The 18,653-nt window shown below is 46.4% G+C and overlaps 1 protein-coding gene across 11 annotated transcripts in view; it reads left to right on the top strand.

Annotated features, from left to right (window-relative positions):
- The window catches only part of plekha6 (pleckstrin homology domain containing, family A member 6), a 358,362-nt gene that overhangs the window by 258,711 nt on the left and 80,998 nt on the right, over nt 1-18,653 (top strand). For 10 of the 11 annotated variants that reach the window (XM_072480065.1, XM_072480059.1, XM_072480063.1 and 7 more), the window contains 4 exons: nt 3,162-3,234; nt 4,880-4,980; nt 14,926-15,101; nt 17,027-17,503. In XM_072480065.1, coding sequence (XP_072336166.1) covers nt 3,162-3,234; nt 4,880-4,980; nt 14,926-15,101; nt 17,027-17,503 — 827 coding nt within the window. The remainder of the gene's footprint in view (nt 1-3,161; nt 3,235-4,879; nt 4,981-14,925; nt 15,102-17,026; nt 17,504-18,653) is intronic. The other variant, XM_072480061.1, reaches the window with a different exon arrangement.

Genomic DNA, 18,653 nt, shown 5'->3' with positions numbered 1-18,653 from the left:
CCAGTAACCCCACCCAACACTAAGGGCAATTTTGGACACAAGGGCAATTTATCATGGCCAATCCACCTAACCTGCATCACAAACCAGCTGTTTAGCCCACTGAGCTAAACTGGCCTCATGAATATCACCCCTCTAATATTCCCATTAAACCCAATGTAGGTGCTTCATTATGTTCCCCTGTTTATTCAGTAGGGTAAACATTAATCCTCGAAGTAACTATGAAGTTGCTGTGTGAGAGCTATCCACTGCATAACAGGTGCCAATATTTGCTGTGTACATTAGTTGTGATGAAATTATGAACTGGCTCCTTCACATCTGCATTTATGATTTCACCGCATGCATTAACTATTTTGTAACTGAACAGAGTTTGTCGTTAGCTTGGTAAAGAACTCTCTTACTGTGATACTTCTCCTGCTGAATAAGGAATAGCTGACTGCACAGATTTGCTTGTTATCCAGAAGTGTAAGGGTTACTCACTTGCTGCCCATTCAGCAGAGTAAAATGGCTCCAGGCATTATTGTGGCGTTGGGGCCTCTCAGCGGGATTAGATGCTGGGAACTGTTATTAAACATATGACTCTGCATATTTCAGTCAATACTGTGTCAAAATCTCAGGGAAATAGTCTTACAGCTGGAGAACTGGAGAATCGTGTTTGATGGATATTCTTAATTAACACTAAAGTATAAATATGAAGCTTGATTTTCTTTTTTAAAAAAGGATTTAATGCTTCACCTGTAATGATATTGGATGAAAATGTCTAGTGCAAATGTGTATACGTGGACTGGGATTATATTTAAATACATAGGCAGTCAATTAAAAAGTCAATTTTGTGTCTAAAATGTGCTCTTATGGTCAGCACACTTTTATACCAAATATCAAACTATTTCCCAAACTCTTCTGGTGCTCAGGAGAATTGAGTCCCTTCTCACCCCACGGGGTGGGAGCATGGGAATTATTTGACTCTGTCTGTTGCAGTCTGTGTTTCTTTTTATTTTAAATATTTTTTTATTCTACATTTTCACATTTTCCTTCAAAAATTTACACCCCACCCACAAACAGTAAATTGTCACAAATACAAAATCAATCCCCTTAACAATACCAATGATCCCATCCTCCCACCACCCCAAGCAACGGCCCACCTGTCAATATATGTATCCAATAAACCAAACCCTCCCACGGTGGAAACAAAAAACAAAGGAGAAAAAGAAAAAGGAGTCCGGGACCGCCCATGGTCACCATTGACCTATAGAGTCCACTCCATCCTCCCCCCACCCCCCCCACCCCCCCAACACTCAACGCTATCCAGCCTCTGAAAGAGTACCGTACATGATACCCAAGCGTTGTACACCCCCCCCCCCCCCCCCCAAGTCTCCAGCTCCTCCCGTCCACTGCCTCTTGTAAAACTCCTCCTCCCAACCTCGGTTCCTTCCCCCCAACTTCAGTCTGTGTTTCTTTTACAAAGATGGTTGGGCTAATGGGGCCGACATTCACTGAGAGACTTCAATCGAATTCTAACCCAAGTTATCAAAACTGAGCACAAAGCCGTCAAGATCAAATCATTTTCAGAACAACCGCAAAGGACTGGGGAACCACCTTTACACAGCAATAGATATAAACCCATAGCAACCAAGCACAAAACCGATAGGAGCAAACACTGAGTGCAAAGAACATCGTCTAATAAAGCCAACCCCACAGGCTGTTATGGCTGGGCAATTCAGTATTAGAATTAATTGGAGGAAGGCATGCGACTAATCAAACTGAGGTGATAGGTCCTCCCCTCTCCTCCCCAACCTGGTCCAGATGTGATTTTCTAGTGCCCCAGTTGTGATCAGGATGTATAGCAGGTGGACCCAGATGTTGCCTGGTGCCTTCCAGGTAATGGACCTGCCCTTCAATCAGCCTAGCTGCCGGGTGGGAAACATATTTCAATGCAACTTTCTAGCGAGGTCCCGCCACTAAATTCATCAAGCACTCTGCATTCCTGACAATTCTGTATTTTCCAGCTTGTACCATGACATATGCTCAATTCCTTACCTGTAAGTATCAGAGAGCTATCGACTCTGGTCAGGTTTCCTTTATCAGAGCTGAACCAGGGTTTTCTACGTTTATTTCAGAATTCTTAACAGCTGCAGTATTTTGCTTTTGGTCATATATTCTTTCCTGCAGAGCGGGATGTATATGTAATAAAAAGAGAAAATGCTGGAAATGCTCAGGAAATGCACCATGGAGAGAGTTAATATTTTGAGTCCATTTGACTTTTCATCAGAACTAAAGAGATGGAGAATGCTTTGGCAATTATACGGTAGCTGGGAGAGATTGCAACAAGATGTAGCAAATTTAAGAACAAGAGACAGGTGTAGGAGGGAGGGGTGGGAGGAAAATGGAGGGGTTTTGAGACAATAAATATATGAGGTATGAAAAAGGGGGTTTGAGGTGGAGGAGAAAGGTCACAGTTTAAAGTTGTGAACTCAATGTTGAGCTCTGGAGGCTGGAACGTGCCTAATTGGAAGATGCGATTCTGCTCCTCCGGCTTGGTAAGGGCTTCACTGGAACATTGCAGCAGGCCAAGGACGGACATGTGGGCAGGAGAGCAAGGTGCTGAGTTAAATTGGTGAGCGACAGGAAGGTTTCGGTCATGTGTTCGGGCTGAACGATGGTGTTGCGCAAAGCCGCCACCCAGTCTGCGTTTAGCCTCCCCAATGTAGAGGAGACCGCATCGGGAGCATACATAGAAAATAAAAGCAGGAGGAGTCCATTTGGCCCTTCGAGCCTGCTCCACCATTCATTATGATCGTGGCTGATAATCAAGTTCAATACCCTGATCCCGCCTTCCCCCCCATATTCCTTGATCCCTTTAGCCCCAAGAGCGATATCTAATTCCTTCTTGAAGTTACACAACATTTTTGCCTCAACTACTTTTTGTGGTAGTGAGTTCCACAGATTCACCACTCTCTGTGTGAAGAGATTTTTCCTCACCTCAGTCCTAACTGGTTTACTCCTTATCCACGCACTCCCTTTGAAGCCAAGATGGGTATATCCATTATTTTGGCCCAAGGATGGGAGGGAAATGTTGGCTGACAGCGATGTGTTGAATGTTTCTTTGCTAATCGCCTTCTCTTTTATCAACAAAAGGATAGTAACAATCTTGTTGTCTTCGACAGGCAAGCTCAGGAGTGAAGTCATGGAACAAGCGTTGGTTTGTGCTGGCGGATCGCTGCCTGTTCTATTACCGAGGTGACGCCTCTCCGTTTAGACTGCACTTGCAACGCGCTGTGGTATCGCCTGCTGAGTCGTTGGGGGATTGTTGCTTAGGAGCGTCATTAATACTGGCTGCTCTCTGAGATCCGGTCAAATGTCATTCCTTTTAAAATTCTCGCGATGGGTGGCGGTGTTTAAAAAGGAAACAAAAGTATGCAAAGGAAGATATCGCCCGGTTCTGGATAAACCTGTGTCACTAATACTTTTGGGCAATGTTGCACTGGGGACTGGATTGGAATTCATGAACAAAGAGTCAATTTTGAGATGGAGATCATTTAGATTTTTCTTGTGTCAGTATATCAAGGGATGAAATAAAGGCGGGTATATAGATTTGAGCTAAAAATCAACCATCGATCCAGTTGAATGGTGGAAGAGGGTTAAGGGGTTGAATGGCCCCCTCCTATACCTATGTTTATTGCATGTTTTATTGGCTTATAATACCTGGGATGGCATTCCTCAGCATTGACCCCTTAGTGCCCAGATAATCAACACATAACGCAGCACGGGCAGCAAGGTGGCACAGCGGTTAGCACTGCTGCCTCACAGCTCCAGGGTCCCGGGTTCAATTCCGGCCTCGGGTGACTGTGCGGAGTTTGCACTTTCTCCCCCTGTCTGCGCGGGTTTCCTCCGGGTGCTCCGGTTTCCTCCCACAGTCCAAAGATGTGCAGGTTAGCTGGATTGGCCATGATAAATTGCCCTTAGTGTCCAAAAATGGTTAGATGGGGTTACGGGGGATAGGGTGGAGGTGTGGGATTAAGTAGGGTGTTCTTTCCAATGGTCGGTGCAGACTCGATGGGCCGAATGGCCTCCTTCTGCACTGTAAATTCTATGAACCCTATGATAAGAATGAAAATCCCCTAATGGAAATTCTACTGTAATCATTATTTCTCAGCTGTTATTTTGAGATTGGCTGAGTGTCTCGGAGAAACAAACCATATTTTGTAGTTTGGAAGCCTTGTTCACAGCTGGGATGTTTCCCCTGTTCTTTTAGGATAAAACCAGTTGGAGCAATAGACATTTTGGTGCTGAGGAATCTCAGCCTGGGGGCATCTGCTGTTTATTTCAATCGTGACCTCTCGATTTACGAAATTAAAAATGAATGGCAAATACAATGAAGGGGTCGAGTTCTCAGAGTTTGGCGGGCATGGGTAATTTAACTGTTTCATCTACTCCCCTGTTTCCCCCATAATTCTGGAACAATTTGCAATTATGTACGGCCTTCAACATCATGAAATGTTTCAAGGTCATTCACAGCAAAGCTATCAAACAGCAGTTGGCACTAAACCACATTGGGGGATAGTAGGACAGATAAAGATGGCTTTAACGAGCATCCAAGAGGAGGAAATGAGCGGTGAGCGTTCTTGGGAGGGGGTTCCGGAGTTTGGGATCTCAGTAGTTGAAGACTTAAAGCGCGATGGTCCAATGGAAATGGGGTTCGTGCACGACACCATTGATTCATCAGTGATCAGATTGGGCAGGGGGATCACTGACACACTCTTCTTCGCTGTGTAGTCACTGCCTCCCCGTCTTTCTAATGCAAAACAGTACATGTGAAAGGTTGGTGATGTCTTTGTGATTGAAAAGGTCACTAAGTAACAATGAACTTTTTCTTCAAATCCAGATGAGAAAGAGGAGGCAATCCTGGCAAGCATCCCTTTGTTTAGCTTCCGAATAAGCCCGGTTCAACCCTCCGACAACATCGCCCGCAAGCACGCCTTCAAGGTGACGTAGTGCAGTCTCCCAAAACTATGCTCTGAGGGGGGTCTTGTGTAGATTTTGTGTAGCAGTCGCGTGCAGAGGACAGGATCAACCAATACTGTGAGGCCTTCCATGGCTGACAACCCGAACAACGTTGCAGGTCCCAGGCTTACACGCAAAGAATGAATGTTTGGGGTGAGGCACCAACGCATTGCTGGTGCTAGCGATACCGGAGTGAGGGTCAGTGGCTTCAGTTAGTGGGGTAGGGGATGACGGGTTGGGGAGATCAATGATGGTTGCACTGTGTCCCTAGTTCTCTCTACATTGTCCCCTACGAAGCAGGAATTGTGAATCTCAGGTTGGTGCTTAAACTGTGTGGAATGCAAATCTGGAACACCGTATGCAGTTTTGGTCTCCCTATTTAAGAAAGGATAGAGGCTGGTACGGGGATTGAACCTGCGCTGCTGGCCTGCCATGGTCTGCTTTAAAAGCCAGCTATTTAGCCCTGTGCTAAACCAGCCCCTTCCTGAAAGGAACAGTTCAAACAAATTGGGGGAAAAATTACACAACTGAGATGAGGAGAAGTCACTCAAAGGGTTGTGAAACTACACCAGAGGGTTGCGATTGCTCCACTGTTGATAGATTTTGGGCTGGGATAGACAGGTTTTTGTTCTCTCAGAGAATCGAGGGCTATGGGGAGTGGGTGGGAAAGCAGAGTTGCAGCCCAGGATCATCCGCGATGGTATTGAGTGATGGAACAGGCTCGACGGACCACAGGGTCTACACCCGATCCTATTTCTTGTGCCCTTTTGTTTCTTATAGAGTTGCCTCTAAGCCCGTGTAGCAACTCTGTCAAGAAACTAAATTATCCCTCTTCCCGTTACTTTCCACACATCAAGTTGATGGTGCTGGTATGTCTACAGCTGCCTATCCTACAGGATTGTCCTGGCATCTCCAGAACTTGTAAATTAATCTCGAGAGCAATTCTAGAAGTAATTCAGGAGAAAACCTATCAGAGCATTGAACGAAGATTTAGGGTATTTTTTTCCCCCAATTTGTTTGAACCGTTCCTTTCAAGAAGGGGCTGGTTTAGCACAGGGCTAAACAGCTGGCTTTTAAAGCAGACCAAGGCAGGCCAGCAGCGCGGGTTCAATTCCCGTACCAGCCTCCCCGAACAGGCGCCGGAATGTGGGGACTAGGAGCTTTTCACAGTAACTTGATTGAAGCCTACTTGTGACAATATTCATTTTTCATTTCATCGGGTTAATAAAATATTGGATATGAAGGAAGAAAGGCTGTTTCACTAACAGCGAAGATTAAATCCAAATTGGCCGACAAAAGAGGCTGTTCACTTTCCAATTGGGCATAGGAAGGTAGTGCCTGTAGAATGGACCAATGGCGAGAGTGTAGGGGTGGGTTAGCGAGCGGCAGACAGATCATGTGGTGAAACCTCAAGGAATAAACTCGGGCAGAGTTGGCAAAAGGTGCATTTCCCTGTGAGATTCTGGGAGTTGTGTTTTTTAAAGACTAGCTTCTGCGTGGACTACACGGGGTGCATCGTCGAAGCGTCGTCGTCAACTTTTCAAGTTTTATGTTGTTACTACTGACTCTGTCCTTGTTGCATTCATTGTTTGCTCCAGTGGCTTAAATATTTTTGATGTCATCTCTGTTCCTCGTTGCAAAGTGGTACCTCGCCTGAAAATGTCCCCCAATTTCCCAAACGTCACACAGAGGAAAATGGGAATGCAAGCCGGTAATCCTTCCAAAGCCAGGCATTTGCTCAATGATCCAGCTCAGGCAAGCTGTTTCCAGAAAATCACCTCGACGTCCTCAATTTTGATACACCGATTTAAATGATTGCGCCATTGGGTGATTCTGAGTGAACGAGCTGCCACTCTGTGACGACCGATCCTATCGCTTTGCTCCATGCAACATGCCTCACCTTTCAGGTGCTGACTCCTGGTTAATGTAATCCTGCTTGTTTGACCGCTTCGCATCTCCAGGTTCAGAGCATCATCCAAGAACTTTGGTGACTGATTAGATGCAGTCGCATTGGACATTTTCTGGTCCTCCCACACAATTAGGGCCCTTGTCACTGGCTTTTCTTTTTAGACATTTGTCACTTGTAATTGTTGCTGTTCTTTTTTAAAACGGACCCTCGTGAGCAGAACATAAGAAATTCATCAGCAGAGCATCAAGGTGTCAGAACTATAACCGCATTAACTGTAACCACCCCACGGGAGGCTTTGCTTAGGCTTCATTCTAATATACCACCTGGAGCCTCCTTGTAAATGGAGATTGATGGCTTGATAAATATCAAGAACAAAACTGGAATGATACAGTGGTAATTAAAGCTTCAGTGTGACTATAGTCATTTGCAGACAAAAAAACCCAAGTAAACTCGCAATGCATTGTGGAATGTAAAGTTTTAAATAGAGACAGAAAGAACCGATTTCAAGGTACTCACAAAATCTGGGGAGGGGATAACAAACTATACGAACCCCTCGATTAGATTGTAGCCTGTAACTCACTCTAAAGTATCCATTATTTACATCCAGAAAGACAAAGGCCGCAGACAGATGGGTACATCACCACACACCACCCTGACTTGGAAGCACAGCGTCGTTCCTTCACTGTCGCCGGGTCAAAATCCTGGAACTCCCTCCCTAACAGCACTGTGGGTGTACCTACACCACAGGGACTGCAGCGGTTCAAGAAGGCGGCCACCTTCTCAAGGGCAGTTAGGAATGGGCGACAAATGCTTGCTTAGCCCAGCAACCCCCACATCCCATAAATGAGTTTAAAAACATATCAGAATGGAACCTGTCAGCCACCCTGGGACATACATTATTCTGTGGGCAGACTTTTGGCATTTGGCATCATCTCGGGTGGGAAAAGCAACTTCAGCTTTTGAGATGTATTAAAAAAAAATCTGGAAATACCTCTTCATTCAAAAATAATTGTACACACCTCCCTAAAATGTCTTGCCGACACAGTTAAGATGCAGATCAGACATTGCCTCAGTGAACAGCTGGGCAGACTTGAGGGGCTGAATGGCCTCATCCTATGTCTGTTGGGATACATGCACCCACGATGAGAAGACACACCACATGCTGGAGGCGGCACTTGATAGCGTGGTTGACGTGACCTCCCTGATTTTATTTGAAACGTAGTAAATATAAGATGCCGCATTTGTGATTTTTCTGGTGTGTAAGCCCAGTGTAGCTTCACCTAAACCATTCCAGTATCACTCGCCTTCCTACAGTAAGTACAGGCAGGTGTCCAAAAAGGTGTACACGGTGACGCACAGCAGCACACAGGCCATGTGACAGAAGTAACACGTATTGCGGTGCACGTGTGCTCACATCCGTTTGTCCCTTGCGTATCCCTTGCGTGTATGCGTCTGCCCATAGCTGAGTGTATGCTGCTACACAAACCTGTGAACCTGTCTGTGTCTTCATGTTCAGTGGAAAGTTTTCGTCTGCAGGCTGCGTGGGAAAATTGTTGGGAAAGAATATAACCAAAGTTTTGTTGCACAGAGTGTGAGGGAGCAGATCTGGCCTCATGTTTGGGGTACATGCTCGGGGTAGAGAACCTTAAGCTAACCGAATGAACCAGATCATTGACACCCAAACTCATCTCCTCAAGTGCTGATGATCTTACACCAGTTTCTCAGACAAATGTGACTTAGAGAAGGGCCGAATGATGAGTTGGTTCGGGAATCGCTGGAACGTAACGCAAAACATTATTCTCGGCGACTGAGATTCAGCAACAGAGAAAAAAAATGCTGGTCACTCATGAGTCTGGAATGTTACTTATTGAAGAATTAGGAGAAAACTGCATTCTGAAAGTATGTGAGTAGATTATCACCTTGCCCCGCAGGCTAAGAACAGGTATTAAGGCACAGGCACCTCCAATAGAAATGTCAAGAGTTTCATATCTGTTTGGTTCTCTGATACCCGGACAGCAGTTGATAATCTAACCTCGTTATTTGGACCACAATTGGAATGGATGAATAAACTGAGGGACCAAAGGAAGAAGCCCCATTGTCCTTTAAGAAGGTAACTGGCGGGGGAGGGGGTAGGCATTCTGTAATCCACCATAGAGACCATCATAAAATCCCAACAGTGCAGAAGGAGGCCATTTGGCTCATTGAGTCTGCACCAACCTTCCAAAAGAGCACTCTACCTAGGTCCACTCCCCTAATAACCCCAGCCTATCCCTGTAACCTGACCTGCACATCCCTGGACATGAAGGAACAATTTTAACATGGCCAATACACCTAACCTGCACATCTTTGGACTGTGGGAGGGAACTGGAGCACCCGGAGGAAACCCACGCAGGCATGGGGAGAACGTGCAGACTCCGCACAGACAGCGACCCAAGGCCGGAATCGAACCTAGGTCCCTGGTGCTGTGAGGCAGCAGTGCTAACCACTGTGCCGCCATGCCGCCTGGTGAATCTGGTGAAGCAGTGCTCCTTGTGCCAGGAGAACCTGAAGCTCCCACCTGCTTCCTCTTTGCGCCCATGGCAATGGCCCTCTATGGGCTGATAGACTTGCAAGGCCCGAGCCTGAGGTGGCTTTGGCTTCCAGTCGGGGCAGCAGGCCTACTGCTGATTCTGGCTGCCTTGCCTGGATCATGTCCTTTGGCCACATTTACAGCAGCTTTGCGGCTGACACTTGTAGTTTTTTGGGAAGGCTTCCCTGGTACTTCTCGGGTTATCCGGCCATCTTTTAAGATGCCAGAATGTCCTGGCTGAATGTTGCGTTGGTGGTGGGTGAGGCTCATGGGAGCCTTCACTGGGAATGCTGCTTCTTTGTATGAGGGTCCCCACACTCCCCTTCTCCCAGCCTGAGAAAGCTATTTTCCATCACCCCTTTGAGTGTTTGGCCCCCTTTTTTGCTATTCTCCGAGGATAGTGATAATTCTATAGCCCCTTGCGAGGTCGGGGGTGGGTTCTTCCAACAGTTCTTTTTGTATCGCAACATTATTGATCCCACACACTAGCCGGTCGCGTAGCATCTCGGTCAGGGACTCGCAGCATTTGGCCAGCTTCCTTAATCTAGTCAGGAATTCTGTCGCAGGTCCTCCAGGGGTCCTCCCAGTTGAATCGGTAATGCTGGAGGATTGCAGGCGGCTTTCGGTCGTAATGGTTCATTACCAGATCCATAAGCTCATTGATCGTATTTGTGTCAGGGGCCGCAGGATAAGTTAAACTCTTAATAATGCTGAATGTCAGGGCCCCGCATGCTGTGAAAAGGATTACTTTATGTCTGTCGTCCCCTTCTATGCTGTTCGCATGGAAGAAGTAGTGCATGTGTTCAACATACTGGGGCCAGTCCCCACATCGATGGCATAAGGGTTGAGCTTCCCAAACAAGTACATTTCCGGGTTTTTCTTTTAGCTTTGTTTCTTACCAGGGTTGTCGTTGGGGAGTTTGGAAAATGCGGCTCGCAATCCTGTGCTTGACCCTCATTGCCAACATAATAACATAATAATTCCAGGCGGCGCGAGGTGAATATTTAACTGAAAATAAAACAATTACTGTGCCACACAAAACAGATGTCCCAGCCCAGGACTACCAGGAACTGCCGGTCCGGGTTTGGGAGCGACATTTAAAGATTCCATTAATGAGCCCCAGCTGGGTAAGCCTCTGCCCGCTCACCACAGGAACTCGTATTCACGAAGCCTGCGGGGGGGAGTTCAATCAGTGAAAACCTGTGGTCCTTGTGAGGGTTATCACAGCAAAGATGTTCCCTAATCTGGGCTATCGAATTTCGAGGTACGGGGACGTGTAGTTGTTCTGCTAGGCTATTGTTTTGTTTTATATTTCATAGAATCATAGAATTTACAGTGCAGAAGGAGGCCATTTGGCCCATCGAGTCTGCACTGGCTTTTAGAAAGAGCACCCCACCCAAGCCCACACCTCCACCCTATCCCCATCACCCAGCAACCCCACCCAACACCAAGATATTTGAGACGCAGCAGACGCAAGATTGGAGCAATTGGGATCATGTGCCTGGCTGACAGATGTATGTTTCCAGGCAATTCCATCAGTTTCACCTGGACGGGCTAAGGACAGGGTTACTGTGAAGATTCTAAACCAATGCAGTCCCTGCAAAGATTTACCTCCTAGGAAAGAAATGTTTGAATCCAGCTCTGGCAGGGAGAGAAGAGCCTTCTTGGGCTCAAATTAAACTCAAAATCTAAACTGATAGCTGGCATGAGGATGACTGTAGAGACACTCAGAAGTGGCTGTTGGCCCTTGTTTCCATTCCAGTGAGTGAGTCTGTTCTGTGAATGTGAGGCGACCAACGAGGGTCAGGAGATAGCGTAACTTCCAAAGACTTTGTGACAATTTGAAACTTCCCCCAGTCCGTTTTCTTTTCCTATTCTGAAGCTTCTTCCAACTTTTGGGTGTGAGTCGAGAGGAAGGGACTTCCTACAAAATCCTTTGAGTTCAATCGTGCTTGTTTCAGTGTCGGCGAATGTTCAGATGGGATGTATGCGTTGCTGTGGAAGGGTTTTCAATGGATTTTCAAAAGGTGGTCCATCCTGGAAGGGGGCAATGGTGTCGTTGGGCATATAGTTTCCACTTAAAATGGCAACTCCTGAAACAGGTAACACTGTGCTTCCAAACTCCCAATAACTGGCGATCTGCTGTCCACCGATTGGGCCTCCACCAAACTGAATGGAAAATATCCACACACCTAAAACAGGCCCTTTCCATTTGTTTTCACGGAAATATTTTCCAGTGGTCTACTTATTTTTTTAATGTCAACTGGGAGAAGGCAACTTCCTGCCTCTTGAATCATAGGCCAGCAGTGTCTCTGGGTGCAACACCTATAACACAAAGCTTCCAGCTCATCCGCTAAAGAAGTGACAGCCCTCCAGGGCCACTCTGCAGTCTCCAGGAGGGAGAGATTCATCTCTCAGACATTCAGGAGACAAAAACCATGGCGGCATTCAAACAATTGTGCAGTTTTCTCATTTTCTTTGAAAGCTATTTGAGATGGGGGTAATAAAAGGGTGTTCGGGCAGGCCCAATCAGAATTGACAAACCCAATTTCCTCGCCGCCAGGTCCCAGAGCACTGGTGGAGGTGCCCGGGATTAGGCTTTTGGCCTGTTCTCCATCTGGTGCCTCCGTGAATTTTATTTAATTCGCTCTTGGGATATGATTGTCGTTGGTAAGGGGAACATTTATTGCCTAGTGCTAATTACCTGGTCAAGGTGGTGAGCACAACTCAGTTTCAGGGGGAAGTTCAGAGTCAACCATGTTTCTGTGGGTCTGGAGTCACATGTAGGCCAGACCAGGTAAGGACGGCAGATTTCCTCCCCCAAAGGGCATTAGTCCAGAAGGGTTAGAACCATTAGAACCAGAACGGTTGTAACCCCAATCTTTATTCATGAGGCTTGCATTTTACTGTCGATTTATTAAATTGAATTTAATTATCACCAGCTGCCCTGGTAGGACATGAGTTCTTGTCTCCGAAGCCTTAGTTTGGGCCTCTGGATTAGTAATCCAAACAGCGTTCTGCTATTCCCTTTTCGTTCTGAGTAGAGAAGAGAATGATTTTCACCAAGGCCGAGGTTCATAACTCAATTAATTTATACCTTGAATTTCGGAAGCCAGGAATATTCCAAATGGTTGCTCTCTTTTTGCCTAACCTGTCGGTGCGGTGCTTCACTATGTTAACCTCTGCTGGCTGACCTGACATTTTATCTTTCCCTCTCACGGCCGAGGACTCCCCTGCACCAGAGGTGGCTGCATTGTGCCTGTCTTGAATTTCTGCAGGATTTCAGCTAGGTATAATTTCCAGTTCTTCTAATTAACTAAGGCAATATTGAATCCAAATCAGAATTAACCACAAATCCTATCCGCAGAATCCAGTGGTGCGCGTTGCGGTGTTGAACAGCCTGGATCGTATCTGATCGCACAGGAAATGAGTTCAAACTTCAAAGAAAAATGTGGCTGCTCAGGCGGGTTGAGATCAGTTCCCACCACAGCCAAGGCCATTGGAAGTGACAGTCTGTCTGGCGTCCCTATATGTTGCCTACGTGCTGGGGTCCATCGCCACCTTTCTCTTGTCCAATCTGTATTTGCTTGGACTTCAGATGAAGGCAGGGCTGGATATGACCGTGTTGTGCATTCCATGGTCAAATGGCCAGGCCCCCATATGACCATTCCAGCTTGGCACTGGAGAACCATGTGTGCTGGAGGAACCGGATGCCTGGTTCTTCCGCCAGCTGTGGTCCAGAGGACCCAGGGTTTTGTACGATCTGGGATCCTGGTGTTCCGACCGCACTCGCTGCCTGGCATTTGCACCTCAAGGCACATTCGGACCCGTGAAGTGACCAGCACACCCAACACTTCATTGGCAGCTCAAGGAGTTTGCCAACTCCGTAAACTCTGACACCTTGTCCAAACTTTGCTGATATTTTACCTGAATCAATAATCTGATTGGATTGGGATACGCGACCATTAAGTCGGCTTTTGGTGTTGCTTACCAACCATACCTTCATTTTTGAAGATTTTAAATGTCTAAAGCTGCCCAGTGGTTAGTGATGCATTTTTTGAGGCATTTCATTACATTTGACTCCAGCGGAAGCTGGACAAATGACTCATGTGAAAGCAATGAGATCCATTCAACATTCCATGACTCGCTGTCTCTATTCCTCAAGTTGATACATTTTAATAATTGTATCATTTTTACAAATGTAGTCATTCTAAGGTTTTGTGTTAATTTTGAAATTCATTTTTTTTAAGCTGACAGTATCCTTGTTCAGATGGCTCAGTGGGGAAGGTGCACCAGGCGGCGACCCAGTGACGAGATGCACAGTCTCAGCAGAAAGCAAATCGACCCTGGCTGAGGCAGAGAACTAGCCAGGGATCCTGCTCTTGCCCCTGATCATCATCCAGCCACTCTTGCTCGAGCTGTCATTGCTGGGACCTCAGTTGAGGACGAGGTGGAACTTGACTATGTTCTGCGTCCCCTGGTGAAATAGGCCATCCCTGTCCCAACCTCCACAATGGGCATTTCAGGAAATTGAGAACAATCCATGCTGGAGATATTGGATACCAAAATGAGGGAGTTGCTGCTGCGGGGAGGTGAAGGGTACAAAATCCAGGTTAACGAAATGGTTCTTCGTAAACCTACTCATAATTACATGAAAGTAACAGTATAAGAGAGAATTGCAATGCGTTCCCAACAGGAGGGAGATGCGAGAGATGCCACAATCCCCACTGAGCACTGAAATAATGAACCTGTGAAAGAATACGCAAGTGATGTGCGATTCAGGCTTAACTGTAATTACAAATTAAATGTAACTATCGGAGAGAGAAACACAACTGGAGATTCACTTGTGAGTGGGTTATCTTGCCTGGGCGATCATTTGTAAAGAACTGCTCCTCTATTTTAACACTTGCAGTTGGGGAGATCTGGAAGAGGCAGCTAAACATGCCGCCTGTTGGAGCGGATTAAGGAGCAGGAGGCAACCTATGGCTGACACTAGACCAGCTTAGCAGGCTCCATGCATTCTGACATGGGGCTGCAGGCATGAATCTCAGCAGGGCCATGGCATTAAATTCTGTGGCTCTTGGAATGATGCCAATGCAACGTTTGTGATGCTTATCACTTAACGGATCCAGAGGTGCCTTGAGGTGCAACTGCCAGACAGTGTGGATACCCCAAAGTTGGCAATCGCTTGCCACAAAGGATTTTTACCCTTTAGCCCTTCCAGAAGCCGCATTGGTTGTGCCTGCTGCGGACTCACTGTGGACCAAAGAAAGATATTGCTCAGCATTGATGCCAAACTCCGGTGAGCAGGAAATGTGATGTAAACATGTGGGACAAACTGGGTTGTGCCCTCCAGTTCTGGTTCTCTCCCAGTTTAATTTTGCTTCTCGAAGCAGCCGCTGGTTCCACCTCTCCGCCATTGACGATTTCATTCCTATCTCTCCTGCAGCTGATTGTAAACCGGCAGTCAGGTACTTTTCACAATAATGATCGCTCCGTTAATTATCAGGCCGAGCACGTGGGCATCCGGACTTACTACCTGAGTGCGGAGAATAAGACCGAGCTGGAGGATTGGATCAATGCAATGAATGAGGCAGCGAGCATGCAGACTGTGCCCTTGAACAGGTATATCAGTCCCCGACAGAATGCGACTCTGCGCTGCACTGAATATCACGTCAAGTCGCAGAGTGTTAACAATTTTGTGTTGGTACTTGTGCACGCAAGTCAGGTTCAGGTGAACTACGTCCAACCGTGCCAGTAATTTCTTCCCTCTCTGACCCCTGACTCACTGACCTTTCCTGAAGTTTAAAAAAATTCATTGTCAGATATTAGGCTTCGTCGGCATGCTGGAATATATTGACCCCCATCGCTTGCAGCTGAGTGCATTTCCAGGCCTCTTCTGAGGGCATTTAAGAGTTGGTGGGTTTCTTTCCTTAAAGGGCACGAGTGAACCATTTTCATTGTTGGTCTGTCAGATAGCCCCATGGTTACTCCTGATGCCAGCTCCTGATGCCCATTTTCTGTTTAACTGCAAACGGACAATTGGCGAAATTGCCATGGTGGGATTTGAACTGGCCTTCAGTTGGATTGTTAATCCAAACTTTGGGATTTTAAATAAAATATTCGTTCATGGGATGCCAGTGTCACTGGCAGGGCCAACATTTGGTGACCATCCCTAATTGCCCTTGAACTGCGTGGTTTGCTCAACTGTTTGAGAGGGCAGTTCAGAGTCAGCCACGTTATCATAGAATTTACAGTGCAGAAGGAGGCCATTCGGCCCATCGAGTCTGCCCCGGCTCCTGGAAAGAGCACCCCACCCAAGGTCAACACCTCCACCCTATCCCCATAACCCAGTAACTCCACCCAACACCAAGGGCAATTTTGGACACTAAGGGCAATTTATCACGGCCAATCCACCTAACCTGCACATCTTTGGACTGTGGGAGGAAACCGGAGCACCCGGAGGAAACCCACGCACACACTGGGAGGATGTGCAGACTCTGCACAGACAGTGACCCAAGCCGGGAATCGAACCTGGGACCCTGGAGCTGTGAAGCAATTATGCTATCCACAATGCTACCGTGCTGCCCCAATTATTGTAGATCCAAAGTCATATGTAGGCCAGACCAGGTAAGGAGGGCAGATTTCCTTCCCTAAAGGACACGAGTGATGCAGACGGCTTGCACGATCACCATCACTGAGACTCACTTTCAGTTCTTGATTTTATGAATCGAGATTGAATTCCGCCAGATACTGTGGTGGGATTTGAACCCCTATCCCCAGAGCAATACCCTGGGCATCTGGATTACTCGGTATAATGACATTATCTCTGTGCCATCTCCTCCCCCTCACAGTGACATAAGCAATACAATATCTTACCCATTCTCCAGAACCAATACAACTGTAAGTATAGACCGATGTGTTTGGCTATCTTGAGGGAAATCAAGTGGAACTTTGCAGGAGCGTTCCCTAAATTAAATAAATGGAGGTATAATCCACAGTAGATGATCCACAACACCATGTAGGAAGGGGGATTGCATCAATGTTTTGTGGGGGTAGCTGAATAGGTTATACCTCATTCCTCTGTGCTCTTAATGTTAGAGAGAAGAAGGTTAAGAGGTGACTTAATTGAGGCATACAAGATGATCAGAGGATTGGATAGGGTGGACAGTGAGAGCCTTTTTCCTCGGACGGTGATGTCTAGCACGAGGGGACATAGCTTTAAATTGGGGGGAGATAGATATAAGACAGATGTCAGAGGTAGGTTCTTTACTCAGAGAGCAGTAAGGGCGTGGAATGCCCTGCCTGCAACAGTAGTGGACTCGCCAACACTAAGGACATTCAAATGGTCATTGGATAGACATATGGACGATAAGGGAATAGTGTAGGTGGGCTTTAGAGTGGTTTCACAGGTCGGTGCAACATCGAGGGCCGAAGGGCCTGTACTGCGCTGTAATGTTCTATGTTCTAATGTGGGGAAGTGAAAGGTCCTGGTTACAAAACGCACTCGCTCCAATTCGACGATCCACTAATTTGTCTATTTTCTGCAGTATTGACAGCACTGGGATGCATTACGAAATAAAGCCTCCCTCGGAACTGAACCATACGAGCAATCATAAGAAACTGATTAAACCCGACTTCGAAAAGATGAGAGGTGAAGCGGATGTGTTTAAAAGGCCCAACAGGAGGAGCCTCCAGAAGGATTCTGGCAACGAACCAGTGGCCAAGGTTAACGGTGTGACGGCACAGGAAGTTCCCTTTGACCCCAACAGTCCTGGTCCAGAGCTGAGAACTCACCCGGGATATGAGGTGCTTGAACAACCTAATGGACACAACTGGCAGCATGCCTCCCCTGGTGGGCCGAGTGAAGAGTATTTTCAACAGGACGGGGTAAATACGGTGCATCGGCGGGGTTTTGTACCGCGTACCAGCACTGAGAAAATGGCACAGCGACAGTCCTCACTGACCCACTTACAGCAGTGGGTTAACATGCGGAGGTCTACACCACCACAAGATGAACTGAGGAGGTGAGAGGGCTGCGCCTACAACTCTATCTTAATTTATATCCATTTACAGGATGTGGGTGTTACTGGCAAGGGGAGCTTTTGGTTCTTGTCCCTAATTGCCCCTGAGAAGGTGATAGTGAGCCCCCTTTATGATCTGCTTCACTCCTTCATAATGGCTTTAATGCAGCCAAGTGGCATGCGAGGTCAACTACATTGCTGTGGGTTTGGAGTCACATGTAGGCCTCAACAGGTAAGGACAGCAGATTTCCTTCTCCGAAGCAAATTGTGAACAAATGGATTTTCACAACAACCATTAGTTTCATGAAGTGTGACAACCATTCCTGCAAATGTGACAGTGAACACGTAATCTGTTTCAGTGATGTGGTTGTTCTCCTCTAGGAGGTCTGTTGGTGAAGGATAGAAACCGGAGCCAATCCTTATAGACTTAATTTATAGAATCATACATTACAAGCATACACCTCCTAACCCAACAACCACAGTTTTGGACTATGTCTATTTATAGGGAGCTCAGGTGAATTCCTAATTAATGCCCATCTTTTGGCACAGCTCATGCTGAGCTCCCCAAATCCGAAATGGAAACTTGAAGCAGCTGCCAGAACGGGTTTGCAATTTGTGTATTATGAGGAGGTTTTCTGAAATCAACGAGCAACTTAAAAGATTGATTATGATGATTTTGTATTAAAGTGAAACATTTATTAAAATAAATAGAAAAAATTACACTTAAGAACACGAATACCTCAGCACAGTTAACAGTACTTTTTAAACCTTTCCAAACAGACCTTGGCTTAAACAATTCAGAGCTAAACCCTTATAGATTTTCTAATCTATAAAATTCCAGGAACAACACCCGGCGGGTTTTAGGGTGTTCTGTGAGGGTGACAAACTGACTCTTCAAGTCTGGCCTTGTTGACACTTGTGTCCCTGTTGAGATTTTACCAACTACCAATATTCGCATCATCTTCACTGTTTTCTTCAATCTGTTTTTCTCCTTTGACCTTAACCTTTATTGCCTCCGACAATCCTTTAGAAGTTCCCTTTTCACAGCATTGTGTAACCCTTTTTCCACTTTGTGGCTGCTACATTTTAAAAGTAAACTTACCCTATTTTTCTTCATCTATTTACAATCTTCCAATTTTATGTTCAATTTTGA

This window comes from Scyliorhinus torazame, chromosome 17 (genome assembly GCF_047496885.1).
Source record: "Scyliorhinus torazame isolate Kashiwa2021f chromosome 17, sScyTor2.1, whole genome shotgun sequence".
NCBI classification, from domain to species: Eukaryota; Metazoa; Chordata; class Chondrichthyes; order Carcharhiniformes; family Scyliorhinidae; genus Scyliorhinus; species Scyliorhinus torazame.
The sequence above is the reverse complement of the archived record's forward strand: the minus strand, read 5'-3'. Positions and strand labels throughout refer to the sequence as shown.